Here is an 18722-nt window from a genome sequence, read left to right as displayed (position 1 = left end):
GTTTGTAGAAAGAAGAGCTATTATGCTATTACTTTCTACAGAAGGTGATAGAATGTGCACAAATTGCTGTCTGCAAAATTGTAACCAGATGATTTTGAAGGTTCCCATTGACCACTCCAGATTTAAAGTTGGGGGTGTAAATATACCTGATCAGTGAAATTTACATTCCTTGGTTTTTGATAATGAAGGAGTTGTGAGCAGGAGCTAAGGGACAGCATCTGGGAACATCTGTACACTAAAGAACTCATTGTAAGCATGTGAAAAACTGTGCACCACTTGCTGATTTTGCAGGAATCTCAGCATCCACAATCTTCAACTGTGGTTTGATGGGAACAGCTGACAGCTTGTGGGAGTCCAATAAAACAAAAAGTCTGTCAGAACAGGAGGGCAAGTCCAGTTGTCTGTGCTCAAGACAGTTGTGAGGAAATAGACAACAACCTGGTATTACTACACTTCTGATTGCATTACTGTGCAGAATCCAGGTAAATAACCTCATTTTGTATTTACCTTTCAAAGCAGGGATGTCTTGAAAATGAAAAATGGGTTTGCTCACAAAAGCTTTTGTCTCTGGAACACAGCAATAAGTAGCTCACTATCTAGGTTGAAAATGGTAATGTAGGGTAGTGTGCCCTATTTTTCCAAACTTGCAGTGAAGATACAATACAGGAATTCAGCCTTGCTAATTACTAATACACCACACAGACACAATTACACCCTGTATACTGCATAAAGGAATCACTTGTGGTCTGCCTCCATTACAAAGAGCAGTAGGGGGCCAACTTGCAAGAAGACAAAAACGCTTTAGGAGGAGGAAGGAGGCCAGAAGAGTCGATGTACCCAAATACAAGGACCTTGATTCTTTTTGGAGTGATTTAAGTCCCCTTCCATCAATTATCATCCTTTGTCTCCAGAGTCTTATCACAAGCAGCATTACAGGAACTGAACAAAACAATACTCAGGCCCAAATAACCCTGTGAACTGTGCTGACATTTCCACACCCTGTTGCTGTGTTTGACCAGGTTACTCAGATTAAAAAAAATAATAAAAATACAACACAAAACTAGAAAAACCCACAACAAAAACTCCATACAGACTAACAACAAATATTCCTGTTTTAAATAACATGTTCTGCCTTTCCTGATGTCTTTTCTGCTGTCATTATAGCTGATACCACATGTGATACCTCACAGTGGTGGTACAAATACCTTTGCTGCCCAAAATGACATTTGCTTTCTCTAATGTGACAACTACCAAATGAAAACATTCTGCTTTGCAGAGTTCTCAACAGGCTTATTATTAAGTTAATTAGATTCTCCCCCTTGCTATTTATATCTCTTATATCCTCCTGCATAAATCCAAGTTTCAGATACACGAAAAATTACAAATAACAACATTGACCTGTGTATTACAAGAATTTCCAGGCCACCAAGCAAAATTTCTGAGTGAAACTAGCCATCTGTCTACTCATTTGCTTTCACTGCTCAGAATCACAGTAATAAACTTTTATTTAGCAGTAAGTGAACTTTTGAGGGTATGATCCAAAGTATGAAATCAATGAAAAGTATCTATTTTTTCATTCATTTGGACTGGATATGTGACATTTCATGGTACTTTCTGACAGAACATTGCAGTCATTGCTCATCTGAAAATAAATTAAAAAACATGTGGAAAGTTAAAAAAAAAAAAGGGGATGGGGGTGGGGAGGGGGGGAACCTTAGGAAAGTCAGCTATTTTTGACAGTCAGCTTCTGTGAAACAAAGCCTTGTCTTTTAGAAAGTATTTACGATCTATGAGAAAAAAAATATATATATCCTTGGGCTAAAATGTTTATTGGCACCTAAGAGTCTGAAGAGAGCAAGTCAGGCCTGTGGTTTTTTGAGGGCACTTTATCATCGCCTGCATTCTCAAAGGGATCTGTGAATGAATAGAGCTGGATTACTCAGCCTTCTATTCCACGCATATTCCTCTCCATTTTCCTTGGCAAGACTGAGAGCCAAGCTATTTTTAGTTAGGCAGTTTTCTATTTTTAGATGAATATCAGTTGAGAGACATTTGTCAGGAAAATTTGAAAAAAGAAAAACACAAAAGGGGGAGGGGATGAGGCTTCCCATCCCACATTGTGAAGCAAGCCCTTCAACCTGTAACTCCAGGCGTTTCAGCTGCTTCCAATCTTGGAAAAATAAAGAAAATTCGGAGTTCAGGGATTTAAAAATAAACCTACCCTCTGGCAAACAGACCAAAATACAACAAGATGTTACTATGTGAAACAGTGACTACAAAAACAAAGAACGTTCTCCAATGACTAGATTGGGATAAAACTTTGGAGCTATTAAGTTATAAGAATGTTACACAGACATGTAAGATTTTTCCAGTTTCTCGGCCAAATATATCATGTTTTGGAGAAAGGAACAGTCATTTGCGAAATAGACTGAGGTCTCAGACATACAGATTTATGTTCCCAGTTTGACAAAGAAAGGAATCGTGAAAAAGATTTGAAACACATGTATATTCTACCTATAATTTTCATCTTTGCTATCCCATCATTTTTTACAAAATACCAACCAAAACATTCCCTAAAACATTGAAATGTTTTTAAAGTGATCATTAAGAACAGAAGTATAAAAGAAAAATAACATAAGGAAAATCTGACCAGTGATAAGGACTGATCCTGAATAAGTAAAAACCAGAAGGTTCCTCCATTTGCATCCATTTCTCTTCTCTCTATCCCTACACTCTACTTCTAATTATGGAAAAGCAAGTTAATCAAGTGAGCTACTTCACTTTCATTTGACATCTATTAGGATTAAAAAATATGTTTCATGCCAACCAAAACCTTGTTGCAAATATATCATAGCGGAAAGCTAGCCTTTCTGAGAAAAAGAGAGATATAGAGAGAAAAACAAAGAAAAAAAGAAAACAACTCATTCTCTCAGCTCTATATTTCACTTACTGGACTAATAAGAGGTATATTTAAAATAAAATAAAAAGCAATATCTACACTTGACCTTTTATTTTGTAACAAATATAATAGTTTGTGGACAGTAAGAGTAAAAAACCTCATGCATAAGTGAGAAGAAGAAAATATATTTATTGAATGCAGTAAAGGGACTAATTTGGACAGAAAATAACTGACTTTAACAATTTTCCTGCTTTGAAATTTTTCTTGTGATCTTGTAGCTAATATAAAGTCCAAATTAATGGACTAATGAGCTTAGGTAAGATTATCAGATTTTAAAAGATTCATTTCTTAATTATTTGCTTGAAAAATTGAAATTAAGATTGATAAAGTGGAGAGGACATTTTAAAACATTTTTAAAGACAGTATACTTTCCTCTCCATGACCTTTCTGTACTTATCTCGAATAGCAAAAATATAGAAATAAACTCTTGTGAGAATTGTAGATTACAAACACGTTTTCCAAAGGCTTGAAATTGAAAAGGCAAGCAGTGAAAGACTAAAGGAATATTAAAAAAGAAAGAAAGTAAGGAAAAAAAAATCTTAAAGCACATCCCATGATTATGTCATACATCTGGTTAGCAATAATGGTTTGGCTTACGTTTACTAAAAATGAAAAGAAAAGCAAATATTTAAAAACCCTAAATCATCATTTAAATGAAATTCTTTGGCCAGTTGACCCTGTCCAATCATCTCCTGGCCTGTGGAAACTGGTAATAGTAGCTGTTTTTTTAGCAAGCTGGTCTTCAACCAATTTACAAAGGAAATCAATAACGCTATTCCCATTTTACAGATAGGGAAACTGAAGCTTTATGAGGAAATGTGACTCGTCCAAGGTCACACAACAGTACTTGGCAAAGCTATTAATAAAATGTAAGTCTCATGAGTCCTGGTCCAGGGCAGTATCCAATAGACTGCACTGTCTTTAGATCACCCTGAATAACCTTTCTTACATACAAGTTTACTTTCTACAATGCCCCAGATCTTCAGCCCATGGTAGCTGAAATAATTCCACTGATTTCAACAACTGAAGAACTGACTTGATGTATATTTCACAGCTTGTTTATACTCAGTTTTATGTTATGATGCCAGGAGAAGCAAATACTCTTATTACATTAAACAAAATCCAACAGTTGCCTTGCTTGTCCTCAAAGGAGCACAGTTAGAGAGCTATATGGGCTTATTTACTACAAATATAAAGATAAGAGTCTTAATTGATATGAAGAGGCTTTCAGAATCTAATTAACCTCCCAGCTACTCATTAGCTCTGTGACCTTTAGAAATAATTGACAGAATGATTTTTTCCCCTTCATTTCATTCAGAACTTCCCCACCAAGTGACTAATCCTACATGTGCTGCAGAACCCACAGCACACCTGTAAGAATTGGTGGGTTAACATGCATTAAGCCCAACAGCAAAACAGGACTGTGGCATTCTTCTCATGCACAATATACTGCCCTTGCAGCCTGTCTCATACACACAACTTCTGCTGCCTAAATGCGAACTTCATCCTTTCCAGCCTTCTGATGTGCTAAAGATGTACTGAGTTCTAAGCCTCAAGGAGAGTCATTGGAAATTTAACACTGTTTCATGCATCTTACCACTCTGCTGTTGGTCATGATAGATGTCTATCAGATTCTCAATTTAAACTAGTTCTTCTACAAAGCTTTGGAAATGAATGTAGCTGTGGTACTAAAGGACATGGTTTAGTGGGCAGTATTGGTGGTAGGTGGACTAGATGATCTTAGAGGTCTCTCCCAGCCTACGTGATTCTATGATCCTATTCTATGGTTCAGTGATTCTATGATTAGCTGTGTGTTTTCATTATGCACTTTTTAGAGCAAAGTTTTTTTCTTGGTAAGCAGTAATAAACACACAGACATGAGCAATATTATGAATTCCACCACTCTACACAGAATCATATAATAGAATCAAAGAATGGTTTGGGTTGGAAAAGACCTTTCAGACATTTCTGCAAAAAGTCAATTTAGCAGCAGGCAAGAGCAATGAAGATGCATCACCATATGCAAATCACACTGAAAAGACAATGCTAGATTCCTTAAGGAAGGATTTAAACTTCTGGAATTATTTAAGATTGTGACTTTTGCTTGTGAATTAGAACTACCCTTTGTTTTCCTCACAGACAACTAGCAACACCAGCACAACAGCCATAGGCTAATTAAAGTCCCCTAAGGCAGCTCAGGATAGTTCCTGACAGTCTTCACTATCTTCACACTTAGGAGTTCATTCTAATCAAGTTTCTCCAAATTTACCCAATTAGATTGAGAAAAGGATGGTGGGGCATTGAATGTAATGTGATTCCTATCATGCATACTGAAGGAACAGCTGCTGAGAGAACAGGAAGAGGACAGAAGCATTTCTCTACACAGGAAGGCACAGGGCAACAGAAAAAAAAAGAATGCATGGCACTGCAACTGGCAAGAAATTAAGAAAGATGAAAGCAAGGATGAATCAAAGATGAGGAGAGCCTCAGAATTGGTCCAAAGGTGCTCATTTTTCAACTGAAGCAGCATTAATATATTTTACGTGGATAATCTTGTTATGGTATAATCATGAACTTATTTTGTGACTGTTCTTACTGTGACATGTTTGAAGTAGGGCTGTAAATTTTGTGAGAGTGATAAAGAGTTTGAAAGGGCATGCTATGCTTCTAAGTATTCAGTAGGAAAAAAAACCCAACCCAAACAACAGAAATCACACACACACAGACAAACAAAAGAAGCAAGTAACACCAAAAAAGTCAAACCAAAACAAGTTTAGGATAATGCATAGCCAAGAAACCAAATTATTGTAAGGTTTTATTGAAGAAAGATACAGCATTATATTGTATGAGTTGAGTTCTTACTATTTGTAAGTGTTTGCAAGGGAGCTTGTATTCCTTCTGTGCGTAAAAATGATTTAGAAAGAAGAAAAGTAGAAAGAAAGGATTAGTTGAAAAAAGGTAACTGTGAAAGAAAGAGATAAAGGCAGAAAGCAGGAGAGTTTTAAAGAATGATCTTTACAGAATTCGAAGATGATCTTGGAGGGTAATCAGAATTGATAACTAAAGGTCGGACAGAAAAGAGAAAAACTGAAGTTTGTGTTGTTCCTCTTTGCTCTTTACCAGTGATCAGTGGTAAAGCAGAGGGGAAGTGAGAAGGTGGATGTACTTGTGCCAGAAAATGGAAGATATGGTTAATAGGATGAATTTGAAAGGGCTGACCTAGTAGGAGAACTTGAATTAAATGCTGTGACCACTGAATCAGCAGGGGAGTGGGAGCCAGCTGGAGAAATGGGACAATAAGAGCAGGAGGGTCAAAGAAACTGATGTACCAGGGGCCTAAAAAGAGTTGAAAGGTGGAGTGGCTAGTGAATTGTGGAGAGATGATTTATGTGCATGCCAGGTAAGGATCAGAGTATTAGACTTGGTGTCTGAATCAAACAGAATCAAAAAGAAGGTTTAGTGAAAACTCACTAGAGATCTGCTAAAACTGAGCTGGCAGTCTGATGTGAAAGAAGTGACAAGGAAGCAGGGACACTGAGAGAAAACAGGCAGGAAATTTCACCTTAAATCAGAAGATTGGTGGCTTAGATGAAGAGCCACAGTAGATTTCTGCAGCATAGCTAACTCTGTAATTATATTTGCTGCCAATATTCAAAGCACTTCTCTGTATTTATACTCTAAAATATACTCCTCTGATCAAAGAGGGATGTCCTTTCTGAGCTCCTAAGTGGTGGGCTTACAGTGCTGTGGTATCACATTCTATTCTTACTTATTGCTGAGTGACAAAGAAATGTCACTGAAATAAGTTGTGCTATATTATTGTTTTACAGAAGCATGGAGAGGATAGAGCCTTATGTTAAATAAGCACAAAAACTCCATAATGCAGGTACTTGTTAGCTGTAAATCTGACACTCTTGTTCTCCATTTCTTCACTTCTAAAAAGAAGTCTTCTTCTATACAATTGTGCTGCCATTAAATGACAGACCTAAAAGGTATTTTTTTTTATCTGTTAAAGCAGATATTGACAGACTTCTAAGGAAAGACTGTAACTATTTGTGAAGAAAACTACTGTACCTCCCCACCCCCCCTCAAAAAAGTGTGATAATTGCCTCAGGATTCAGTTTTAAATAAACAATTACAGATCTTCTAGTACTTGCATGGCAGGATTTTAAATGAGAGCTGCTGAATGCATTATTTTTAGTGTTTATTACATACAAGACTGGTAAGTTAACATAAAGATGAAAATCTTCTTTCCTTCTCAGCGTACACAGGTACAACAACTCAACACAGACTCTGCTGTTTCTTAAAGTTACTATATCCAGCCACCAGCACGCAGCTTTTAACTGAAGGAAAATTGAATGAAAGTCTGTGGCGTGAGTGGTTTGGTGGGTGAGGACATAAAAGTTTCAGTTTTAGGAATCCAGTTAACTCTAAACAGAAGTCTCAAAATGAATCCTTTTTTTGCAGAACTAATACATATCATAAAACTGCCACACAGTTTTCAGTGAGACTTGAAGTAGTTGCCACTGTTGCTTAAAATGGACAACTTGCATTCTGAATGCAAATCTTTTCTCCTTCAAGAGTGTGAATTAATTTTTAGTAACCAGTGGAAATTGTAAGTGTATTTACTGGGTAATACTGAAACACATTCAGCCTGTAGATAATTTGTAGGAGGTGAAGAATTCAGATATGCCAAATTGCACATTAATATACTCCATTTTGAATGAGGGAACTGCAAAAGTCAATCTTAGTTACGTCCATATTGCTTAAAAATGTAATTGTTACATGTGTAAGGAAAGTACAACCTTAAAAAAAAAAATTAAACCAAGAGTTAAAAAAAAAATAAATACACAGAACTTAGTGAGCTGTAGAATACTCTCTTCCCTCTCCCTCCATTTTACGTCACACCAGCTATCAAATTATATAGCAGTACATTGAGTAGGACCAAACTGCTCCATTTGCAGCATCACAAGTATTAAAAGATACCATATTCTAATTCATGCTGGCATAGTTATGCTGCAAGTAGAAAATTACCTAAATGGTTAATTATTTGCCAAAAGTGAATAGAAATTGGACTAGAGAGTTTTTGCAGTAGAAGTTATATTACAAATTTTTAAAAAGTTTTCATTAAATCTATGCAGAAATCTAAGAGCACAGTTATGCCCTTTATTTTTCTATTGAAATGTAGGTATTGAACAGTCATTTAATTAAAAATGATGAGATTTAATAATACTGTCTGACTCTCAGAAGTTTCTTATTGCTCCAGAAGGACAAGATTAAAAAATTGTAAGTGCGAAATCTAGCTGTCACAAAGTTAAAAAAATGGACTACTTACAAGGAAAGTATGTGTAATGTAGACACTTTGACTGTTCAATTTATATATTTAAATATGTGGCAGATTTATATCCTGTATCTAAAAATATCCAAGCTACACCAAGTCAAGAAATTTTTCAAACTGCATATTCCTGAGGGCCTTGGTCTTCCATTGCATTATTGTTAATTGATATTGTTAATTATCAAGGCGTGGTAATATGGGACTTTATTCTGCACAAGAATTCCTTTGATCCTGGCCTTTGCGTGGCTTATGTATTTTGCATTGCAGATAGAACATTGAAAACCATAAAAGCACAGCAGTCAAATGATTTAATTCAGAGCTGACAAAACAAATGGAAAAAAGACCATAAAAAATGCCCTTCTTTCCTAGACTAATGAAATAAAAGAATGTTTATTTCAGATACCTATTTTCATTTGGTCACTGCTTTCAGAGCAGTGAAAAAGGATACTAACAGAATTTTGAATATTGTCAGAAAATTATGCATTGGTATGCAAAAGTGACTGTAAACCGATATGAATTGGATCACTATTCTTGAAGGGAAGAAATTTGGTTGGTACAGTGTTCCTTCTGAAAAGTTCAAATATATAATAAAATGGACATTACCTTAAATTTTATATTTCCACCCAAGTACCTTGAAAAAACAAAAGCCCTTGTGGCCAGAAGTTTTCATTCATTGCAAACAAGTAATAAGTCTCTAGCTTACTGGCTTACTCACCCATTCCCATCAGAAATCCTGCAGGAAGAAGTAAAGATATCACAGGAAACTTTTCCTGCTAAGAATAATCTGGCTTTCTGCCACTAAAAGAGGACAGGGAATTATTTTGGGGACAGATTCTGAATTCTGTTGAACAGGACATGGGCCAAACCAGTGCTGGGTGACAGGAAAGGCTTAATGTCTTCGTAAGAGGTTTGAAGTAAGAGAGGAAAACAGATGATGGAAAGGAGAAAGAAATGATATAATTTCATTATCCTAATTCAAATATATATACATATTTTCTGTTGCCAGAACCTGATCTTTCCCTAACAGAGGAGAAAATCTATGGGGGATTGCAGAAGAAGCAGAACAGTACAATCCTATATGTTGGCTTAAGGATAGATTGAAAGTGATGTAGGTTACTGTAATATTTGCTGACCTATGGTTGGACCATAGCATATTGCAACAAGTGTAGTGATGCCTATTGTGCTGGTATACCATCTCAGTTTAAACAGTTTGTATATAGCCTACACACATTCTCTCTTCTGTTACCAATAACAAGTACATGAATAATGTGGGTGCCAGTTCTGAAAGTCACAGCAGCATCCAGATTATTTAAAAATTGGGAACTAACACCTTTTAAATCACCTGAAGTAATTTAAGTGTGGAGACTAAGGTAGTCAATAAGTTTTATTGATTTTCAAGACAAGACCACATCCTTCCAATAGCTGCTTAGGTGCCCTGATAAAATGACTTCTATAAGACATATAAGCAGTTCTTCAGATATTACTCTGAATGTTTTGCTATTACGAAAAAATCATTGAAAGCTACAGTTATGCTGGATGGTTTGAATCTTAATGTAATTAGATATTAAACAGATTTTTCTGTAAATATTAGTGCTTAACATTGGACAACTTGAATTTTAATGAATAATTACCAGTAATGGTAGATACAACTTGCCCTGCCTAGTTCAATTTTTTAAATGTAATTATAGGGTGTCTCCATCATTCTGATAGCATTTCTTTGATAGCGTTATCATTATATTATGGTAATAGCATTCTGTATGAGAGAGAGCTGAAGCAGTATAACTCACAAGTAAACTTTTCTTGCATTCTGTAAACTCTCCCAATTCTGTAGATAAACAGAAAGCTTCTAAAAATGTCACCCGAATACCTTACAGCACTAGTTCTGAATCTTTCTTGAGTGTCTTTTAGAGTGTATATTTTCAGCTCCTGACTGGAGGACGTTCTAACTTTTGGAGTGAGGAGACAGTGCATGCAATGCTTTTCGGTAAACATATAATTGGGAGCAGCTATAAGACATGCAGTATCAGCAGGGAGGTGGTGTTAAGGGCATGGAAGGGACTCATGGACAAAGCAGGACAGAAAGCTGGACATTTGAGGGCTGGTGACACCATCACAGGAGCATCTGCTGAGTGTCTCAGACTCAGCAGGGTAACACAGCTCACAAAATAAACACTGCCCCTCAAGTCTCTGCTGCTCTCCTGCATCTCGCACTGCATCTTCAGCTCCCCCAACAACATGCCATCATCTGTGTTCTGCTCTCTTGCTGCTAGTTCATCACCCAGGACCATTTTATGACCCTTCTGAAAGTGTGATTGGGCCTGTCTGACTCCAAGAAGGCAAAATCTTACCTCAACAATATCTGAATTCGTTCGACTCTCATGCGGCTCATTATACTCGGTATACTTCAGCAACACTTTGTCCATATCCGTGCTGGCATACTGGAACAGTTTGTTGGTGCTGTTGAAGATTATTAGAGCAATCTCGCAGTCACACAGAACACTCAGCTCATAAGCCTTCTTCATTAACCCAAATTTCCTCTTCGTAAATGTCACCTGGAAGAAAAGCAAAAAAAAAAAAAAAAAAAAGAGCTGTTAAAAAATGCCTAAGTTGGTATATACTTGTCGTAGTCTTTGAACAGAGTGAATTCAGAAGGACAGTGCATACATAGAGTTTCAAAATAGAATATGTTTATTATGTAAGTGAGGAAACATATTTAATTCTCACTGCACAGAACTCAAGGTACAGGTAAAAGGCATGGGACATTTTCAAGTAGCACTACATAGCATTGGGGCTACATCTTTCCCTGTAAATTTTTGACTCCAATATTTATGCCTTGAACATCCTGTGCTGTCCCTGCCTTTCCCATCAATTTCTTAAAACTGCAGCTTAGATTTATGAAAGCAAATAGTTTGAACGCATGCAATAAACTCCTATTTTTGATAGCGATTCACTTAAATCAGTTCCAACCAGCTCCTAGTTTTTCAGCAGAAGGAATTATTTCCTACAGAATTTAAGTTGTATAAAAAAGATATGTTCAGACAATTCAAGATACTTCTGGATAAATATCTAACATAACATAAAAAAGTTAAGTACATCTTATTTAGTGCTTACATTTTCATGTGAAAAATGAGAATGATAAATTAAATATAAAAATACTAGTTGGCCAGCAACAAATCTCTCTGAAATGTGATTTTTTTTTTTTCAGGTAAAATATGTATTTAAACCTATCGGTAATCAAATTTAACACGTAGGCAAGGTATTTAATAATCTGATGAGGACAGGCACTCAACAAAGTTTATGTCTGCCTCATTCCATACTTGTTGCTTAATGACCACAAGCAGTAGTACCTCTGCACTTTAATGCTGTGGAAAGAAGATTCCTCTCTACGTGGTTCATAAGACTTCTGTTTCATCTCATCAAACTCCTAATGCAGGTTAATGCTAACTGTAACCCCAGCCTACCTTTAAATCCCACTAGGTCATGCCATGGAAAACGTCACCTGTAAGTATTTCTAATCCCTATTTGCTGTCCATCTCAAAGAGAGGGGGCTGTGTGCCAACACAATGAACAGTTATTCTCCCAAATGTATACTGAATGTCGCTCCTCTTATTGTCACTTCAGTTTCTCTAGCTTCTTTCAGAGAACCACTAAGAAAAATTCATTCCCATTAAGTACAATTATTCAATCATTTTATAAACACACTTTACACAGCCCTCTTCTCGAGTATGTGTAATTGATTTTAAGTTCTGTCTCATCTGTCTCAATGACTTTTGAGTTTGGGAATGAATAATGTGATAGGTAACAAAACTATATTCAAATTCTGAAAAAAACCCCCTGATCTTTCAAACACTCTTAATATTTTCTCCGATTATGGAAAATTGCAATGTACTTGTTGAAAGACATATACTTAATAGACTTAATATTTTTGAAGAAGCCTAACATACAGAAAATAAAATAGACTAACTGAACATATTTTTCATCAACTAAAACGCCTTTCAATCAACTTTTTGACCACAGTGCTGTAGGTGGAGTGTCTCTATACAGTATGGTTTCTGTTGCACGTAAACCTCAGAATTTAGCATGTTACAGCTTCTCACCATCAAAGAACACGCCAGCAAATGTCTTTAAAGCCACTGTTTGTGTTTACTGTTAGGTCCTCCTGAACATTTAGAGTAACCACACAGCTGTGCTGTACAGCACATACTTATTTCATAATACTTATCACCAGAGTGATACTGGCTCAAGTTCCTTTTTGTGGAAATTGAAGAAAGAACAAGAGATTACCTAGATACAACTTTATTTTCCCTTCATTTTTGTTAAAACATAATTTCAGTTTCTCTGAATTTGATTTGCTATTATCTCCTTGATCTTTCTGACATTTTCTAAATCTATTAGAGAATGATTTATGCAACTGCTACTCAACTTGTTAAAAACCAACAGCATCTACAGCAATGTTTCTACAGTAATCTGCAATTACTGTTGCACATTTATACACACACACACACACACACACACACATATATATATATAAATATATGTAGCAAATGTATATATGTGAAATTACCATGCTATTGAAATAGTTTCTGGTGTAAGTCAACTTGTACTTTTAAATGGAAGGTCAGTAGCCTTAGGGAAGATTAAGAATACTCTTAAAGCTGTTTAGAAACAAATGATCTTTTTGCACACTCTTTTCTGTGCAGCTACACAAGGAAGATGTAAATAATTATCTTCCATACTCTACAATGTTTTGGTGAAAAGTAGAAGCAGACAGTTTCCTTATTACTTAATTTTGGTCATTTGGTCTCAGTTTGTTAACCATCAGTTATGTTAACCTTACTCATCCAACCTAATAGTATCAAATGAACATTGTACAAGGGAAGAAACAGATAAAGTTTTGGTACTGCGGAAAATTTGCAAAATGGTAAAAAATAGTAAAAATTATTTAAAACTTTAAAACTCTTTTTTTTTTTTTTGGTCTAGGTAAAACATAGTGTGAAATCTGCTCCTAAGATGGTCTGCCTGCATTTACGAAATTTACTTTAACTGACTCAGCGCTGAGAATGAGTAAGACAGGCACAATTCACATGACATAAGCTTCTGACTCACTGCAGCTACAGTACCAAGAACCCAATTGGTCACACAGCCACTTTACTATTCTATGCTGCATTCAAAATTTACAGCCAAGACAGTATCATATCTCCTCAGTGTCATTTTGTTATTTGACATGAAGTGTACCAGTGACACTGAAAGCAAACACACATCCAGTAAGGAAATCTTTCAACATATTTAAAAAAAGCACATTAACAGTAAGAATAATAAAAAAAACAAACAACATGCAAGTTACCAGTATTTTAGTTAAGATATGGTTAAATACGCCTGCTGTCTGAACTACTGATAGTCTGTAAGTCTTTTTCAGTTTACACTTTTTCTGCTTTTTAGGAGAATGATAGGCTATGTATGAAGTCCTCTCTTTCTGGACTACTATATTTTATAATGGTAGTATAAGAACTAATAGGAATGAATACAGAGGGGAGGGAGGAAGTGGAACAGATAAGAGGACAGTATTCAACTTTTTTTTAAAAAACTTTTTATAGTATGTATGTATAAAACAGAAGATTTGAAACCTTGACACTATTTTTAAGTACTTTTATGAGGCTTTTTAAAGCATAGTCATAAACGTATTGTAGAAAGAGCAGGGTGTAGAGTGTACCACATTTCCCCCTGCAACATAACAAAAAAACCCCATGAGTTCCAACCCTGCACAAAACAACCTTTCCAACCCTTAGCAAAAAACCCCCACTAGTTTGCTACTACTAGTCGTCTTCACTCTATAGTTTACTTTCTTATTTAAGGGTCATTTAAAAAAAGAAAATAAAAACTGTCCTCAAAGCAGAAGTAGGGTTACTAAATTCTGCAGCATATTTGTGGGCAAAGGAAAATAAACGCTGGTGACTTTAAAAGCTGCGACTAAATCAGATACTGATTTTAAGTATTTGGAAAATTGAAAAAAAAAAGTGATAAACCAAACTTTGAACTTCCTTGATATAAATCAATGTAAGCTTTTAATGCATTTTGGATCAAATTCTGGCTAATGATGAGAACTACAGTATGTGCTAAAAGATAGGCACTGACAAAAGAGGATTGTTAAAAGGACATTTTTCCACTTCAACTCTGGCACTTCTTCAGTACCATGGAAACATCTCTCAACTAGCTCTTCAAGCATAAAGCTTCAAGAGTCTTCTGATGGATGGATGTTTCACAGACTAGTCATTGCAGTGCCTGTGAACGGATTTGTAGACAGCCTGAATCCATAGCTACATGAGCACACACTGTGATATGTTCCATTTTGTTGGTGATTTGGCCCAGAGTCAGATTTTTTTCTTTAATCCCTAGTAAAAAACAAAACAAAACAAAACAAAAACTATATGCACTGGAAGATATATATATTTTAAATCATGAGCATTAATTCATTAATGAGCTGAAATATAAATTTAGATATGTGTGCACATGTTCATGCGTGGACGAGTCCATCTCATTTTTCAGTCCAGATACTTTAAGACTAACAGGTAGTAGTGATCACAGGCTATAGTCTTTATCTAAACCTTCAGCAAGAAAAGATGCTATAGATGCTAATGCATCAGTGGAGAAAAAGAACCAGCCATGAGCACTTTCATTTGATAATTATAGTCTTCAGGACACTATATTTATATATCTATTTTAATTAAAATCCTTCTAGTTCTTCTTCTTATATCTCAGACAATTTGAAAGGCTGATTTTTGGATGACTGAGTTATTAGACCGATGTCATTATGAGTTCTCTACATTTGTTACTAACAATCATAGCACATGTGCTATTTTTTTCTGTTTTGAAAGTACCAGCCCCATGATCTTTCCAGCCATTCTTCCCAGTCAATGGCAAAGTATCAGTGTTCTCCTTACTATTTCAATTATACTGATAGATAGCTGCTGACATAGGAAATACAGGGAATTAGCACATAATGCTTCTCGTGTACATTTCCTGCCATTAAACATACAAGTAAAAAACAGGGACAATCGATGCATAGAAGTATCAGATATGGAAACTGCCTGGTCAAGAAGAAACATGATTCTTTTCAACCTTACTAAATCCAGAATATCTAAATTTTCTACACAGGAGCGAGATCAGTAACCGTAGATAAAATGTAGGTGACAAATAGGTGGCACTATGTAAGACTACCTAACCTTAAACACAGTAAAATGAAGATAGCCATGTATAAACCAAGAGCCTACTGACTAAAATGAGCCACCAGACAGATCTTGATATGCTGAAAACCCAAACAGAATCATAGAATCATAGACTGGCTTAGGCTGGAGAAGACCTTAAGGAAATAAATAGTTGAGAGGCAAGAGCTCTTTGTAATACTCTCTCTTATTCGGTTTTTGTTTAGAACTGTTTGTCATATGACAAGGCTCATCTGCAACAATCTCAACAGCAGCCCTGAGTGGGACTGGGAAGCAGCACCAGTGTAAGATTCACTCTAGACAAATCTTCCTTTATGCAGTGCCTGGCAAATCCTATTAAATGAAAGGCCCTTTAAAGAGTATTGAAGAACCCTTCAGCAGCCTGCTTCCACTTTCTTGTAACCCTCTACCATAACGAGCAGGGATGAGACAGCAGTGATTTATGCTGGTAAAAGAGCTATTGTCCTGGAAAGCCTCAAGCGTATTGAGCTGTGCCTTGCTGAATAGTCCAGTTAAAGAGGAGTTCTAAACAGGATGCCCTTAAATTATGGTTGCAACAAATAAAGTGTTCATGATCTGTGTAAAAAAGAAGGTTTTGTACCACTTTGTTACTCCCTATTTTTATCATATCAAAACCATAAAATAGTGATAGTACTCAGTCCACTCAAATTCTACACATGATGATGGATCTCGAATTTTTCCTTTGTAAATCAAGAGAGGAGGGATAACTGGGAAGTGTGTTAATTAATGGGCGATACGGCTACTCATAAATTAGTAGGCTATGCATTATTAGTATGGTTCCTGCTTTAAATTACAAGTTAAGGTCTAAAATCAGAGGTTAACCTCTGATACATCAATTCCTTTTATTGAATCTGAGTGATAAGACAAAGTTACATACAGATAGACACAAATGTATGCATAATAGGCAAAGACATTATATTAATGAAAAAAAGATCTCCATTAAAAGCATGATAGCTGATAAAATACAGAAGAAAGCCAACTTCTTTTTTTGATGTGCAATCACCAGTTTTGGCAGGTACAAATAGATGTTTAGAGTAAAAAAACATGTTTACTAGCTCTGTGCTGCTAAAATGTTCATAAGGTAAAGGTCAAAGAATATTTCTTTCCCTGCTGAGCAAATGGTCAGGAAGCACATTTGTCTGCATTTCCTGTCAAAACAGGAAGAGTGTAACTTCTTCCTTTCCACAATGGCTTCAGTTCTGCTTCCCACCTCCAGGTCTTTCTCCCTTAGGGCTTTTCAAACCATTCCCTGCAAGACAGTAGAGCTGCTCCTGTCTGTATTCTTTTCAGCTCTGCTGTTCTGGCAGATACTTCATTCAGTACTGCAGTCTCTTTACTTAGGTTTCTTGCTCACACTTCAGATTGAAAGTAATTTGACTTAAATATTTACCTTATGCTAATTCACTCAAAATTATATTCAGAAGATAAATTTGTAATGAAAGCACACTTAGCCTTAGATATAATACACTCTAGTAATCCATGAATCGGATCAACAGCTCCCTTCTAACATTCCTTCTTGTGCAGTCTCAGGTAATGTGAAATAGGCTAGATATAGATAACTATAGTTTTGAAGTGATGAAAACGTGGATTGTATTCCTCACTTATGGAAGCCTAACCATAAATGTAGTCCTAAAATATGAAGCATATATTTTATTGTGTGCAATTTAATGCAAACATGAAAGGTGATTCAAATACGTAAAAGAGAAAGAGCATGTCATACTTTAGACAAAAGATCACTGAGCAGAATGATATTTAGTTGCAGAGTTAAACATTCATGCTTTTATATGGAAACATTCCCTGAGGGAAAAAATAATCGCACACTCACAGATCCTAAATAATAAGAAGATTGAAAATATCAGGAAATTAGTGGACAGAAGTTTCCTGTATAGCTTGTGTTCATGTTAGCACTAGTATGCAATACTCTGTTCTGTTTCCACGGGGAAGTTTTTGATTCAGCCAATAGTCTCTTTCTCTTTCCTTTTAAATAGACCTGAAGCACAGATAAAAATAGATGCATGAGGCTCAAATTAGTTTTGAAACTAGCTTCATTAGGTATCGAAGTCAGTAGAACAAATCTAGGTCTTCCTGCAAATGGTCATTTCCCTCCAGGATATTCTTCCTCTGTCCCATAAACTCTCTATAGTTATCAGCTTTCATTTGTTCTCTTTTGAGCATGATATCTGTAGCAAGTGCTGTTTCATAATCTTACAAGTTTGTTGGAACCAAAAAATGATAGAAAATTATATTCAGGAAAATGTTAAGCAAAACTGCAATATTGCACAGAATTACATAGACTTGATACTTTAAGAGAAGCTTCTTCAATATTCAAATGCCTTAACACCGAAGTATACATTCCCTATGGTGTTTAATAGCACCTTAGCCCCCAGCTTACAAATAGAAAGATTACACATTCAAAGTTTTAAAACTTTCAGTGCTCAGTTTTGAACAGTGAGCTAAGCTCAACACAGTTTTAATTATGACACTGTCAACAGCATGCTTCACAAGCAGAAAAAAGAAAGGCAGAACTAATGGCAAGATGATCAGAGGGACTGCTGTATATGAACAGATATTTCTCAACACAAACTGGAAAAATGAGCATATTAAAGTCAGAGGGTGTTCTTGACTTGATACCAGAATGTCATTAGGTCAATAAACCCTCTTTCCTGGGTCAGTGTACCTCTGTATTTAGCTCACAGACAGTGGATTTAACAATTTGTAAGTGACCTTGTATGATAACAATAATACAGCATCAGAATTTCATTACACCTACTTATTTTAAGCCCTGTCTGAACAATTGTGAAGAATTCTTAAATGATCCTTCTCCAGAGCAAATCACAAAATACCCTTCTAAAAAGTAACAAAATATTTTCTAAAATATTTTTTTAACAAATAGAAAGAAAAAAGGACTTTTCTGAGTGGAGTGCAAATTCTCCTTCATATGTTCATGATAGAGCTACTTGATTTTTTTTTTTTTTTCAGTTAAGAGATCCCTCAAAAATGAAGTTCAATTTTTTTTTTCTTTTCAGAAGTCATTAATTTATTATTATTATTGTTACTATTTTCCCTTAAGCAACCCAGAATTCTTAACAGCAGCCTCCTCCAGTGTGCCCAGTAGCAATTTCTGCACAGTGAACTTGAGGTAGCCAGAAAATTCCAGTATCCCTTATCAGTGCCAATGCTTTTGATT

At 35.7% G+C, this 18722-nt stretch overlaps 1 protein-coding gene across 29 annotated transcripts in view; it reads right to left on the bottom strand.

Annotated features, from left to right (window-relative positions):
- Positions 1-18722, bottom strand: part of MEF2C (myocyte enhancer factor 2C) — a 135863-nt gene that overhangs the window by 52541 nt on the left and 64600 nt on the right. For all 29 annotated transcript variants that reach the window (XM_015849721.3, XM_085528545.1, XM_085528553.1 and 26 more), the window contains one exon: positions 10643-10846. In XM_015849721.3, coding sequence (XP_015705207.1) covers positions 10643-10846 — 204 coding nt within the window. The remainder of the gene's footprint in view (positions 1-10642; positions 10847-18722) is intronic.

The sequence above is a fragment of the Coturnix japonica genome, chromosome Z (assembly GCF_054131305.1).
Source record: "Coturnix japonica strain WE chromosome Z, WE-NBRP24, whole genome shotgun sequence".
Classification (NCBI taxonomy): Eukaryota; Metazoa; Chordata; class Aves; order Galliformes; family Phasianidae; genus Coturnix; species Coturnix japonica.
This window is presented reverse-complemented; position numbering and strand designations above follow the sequence as displayed.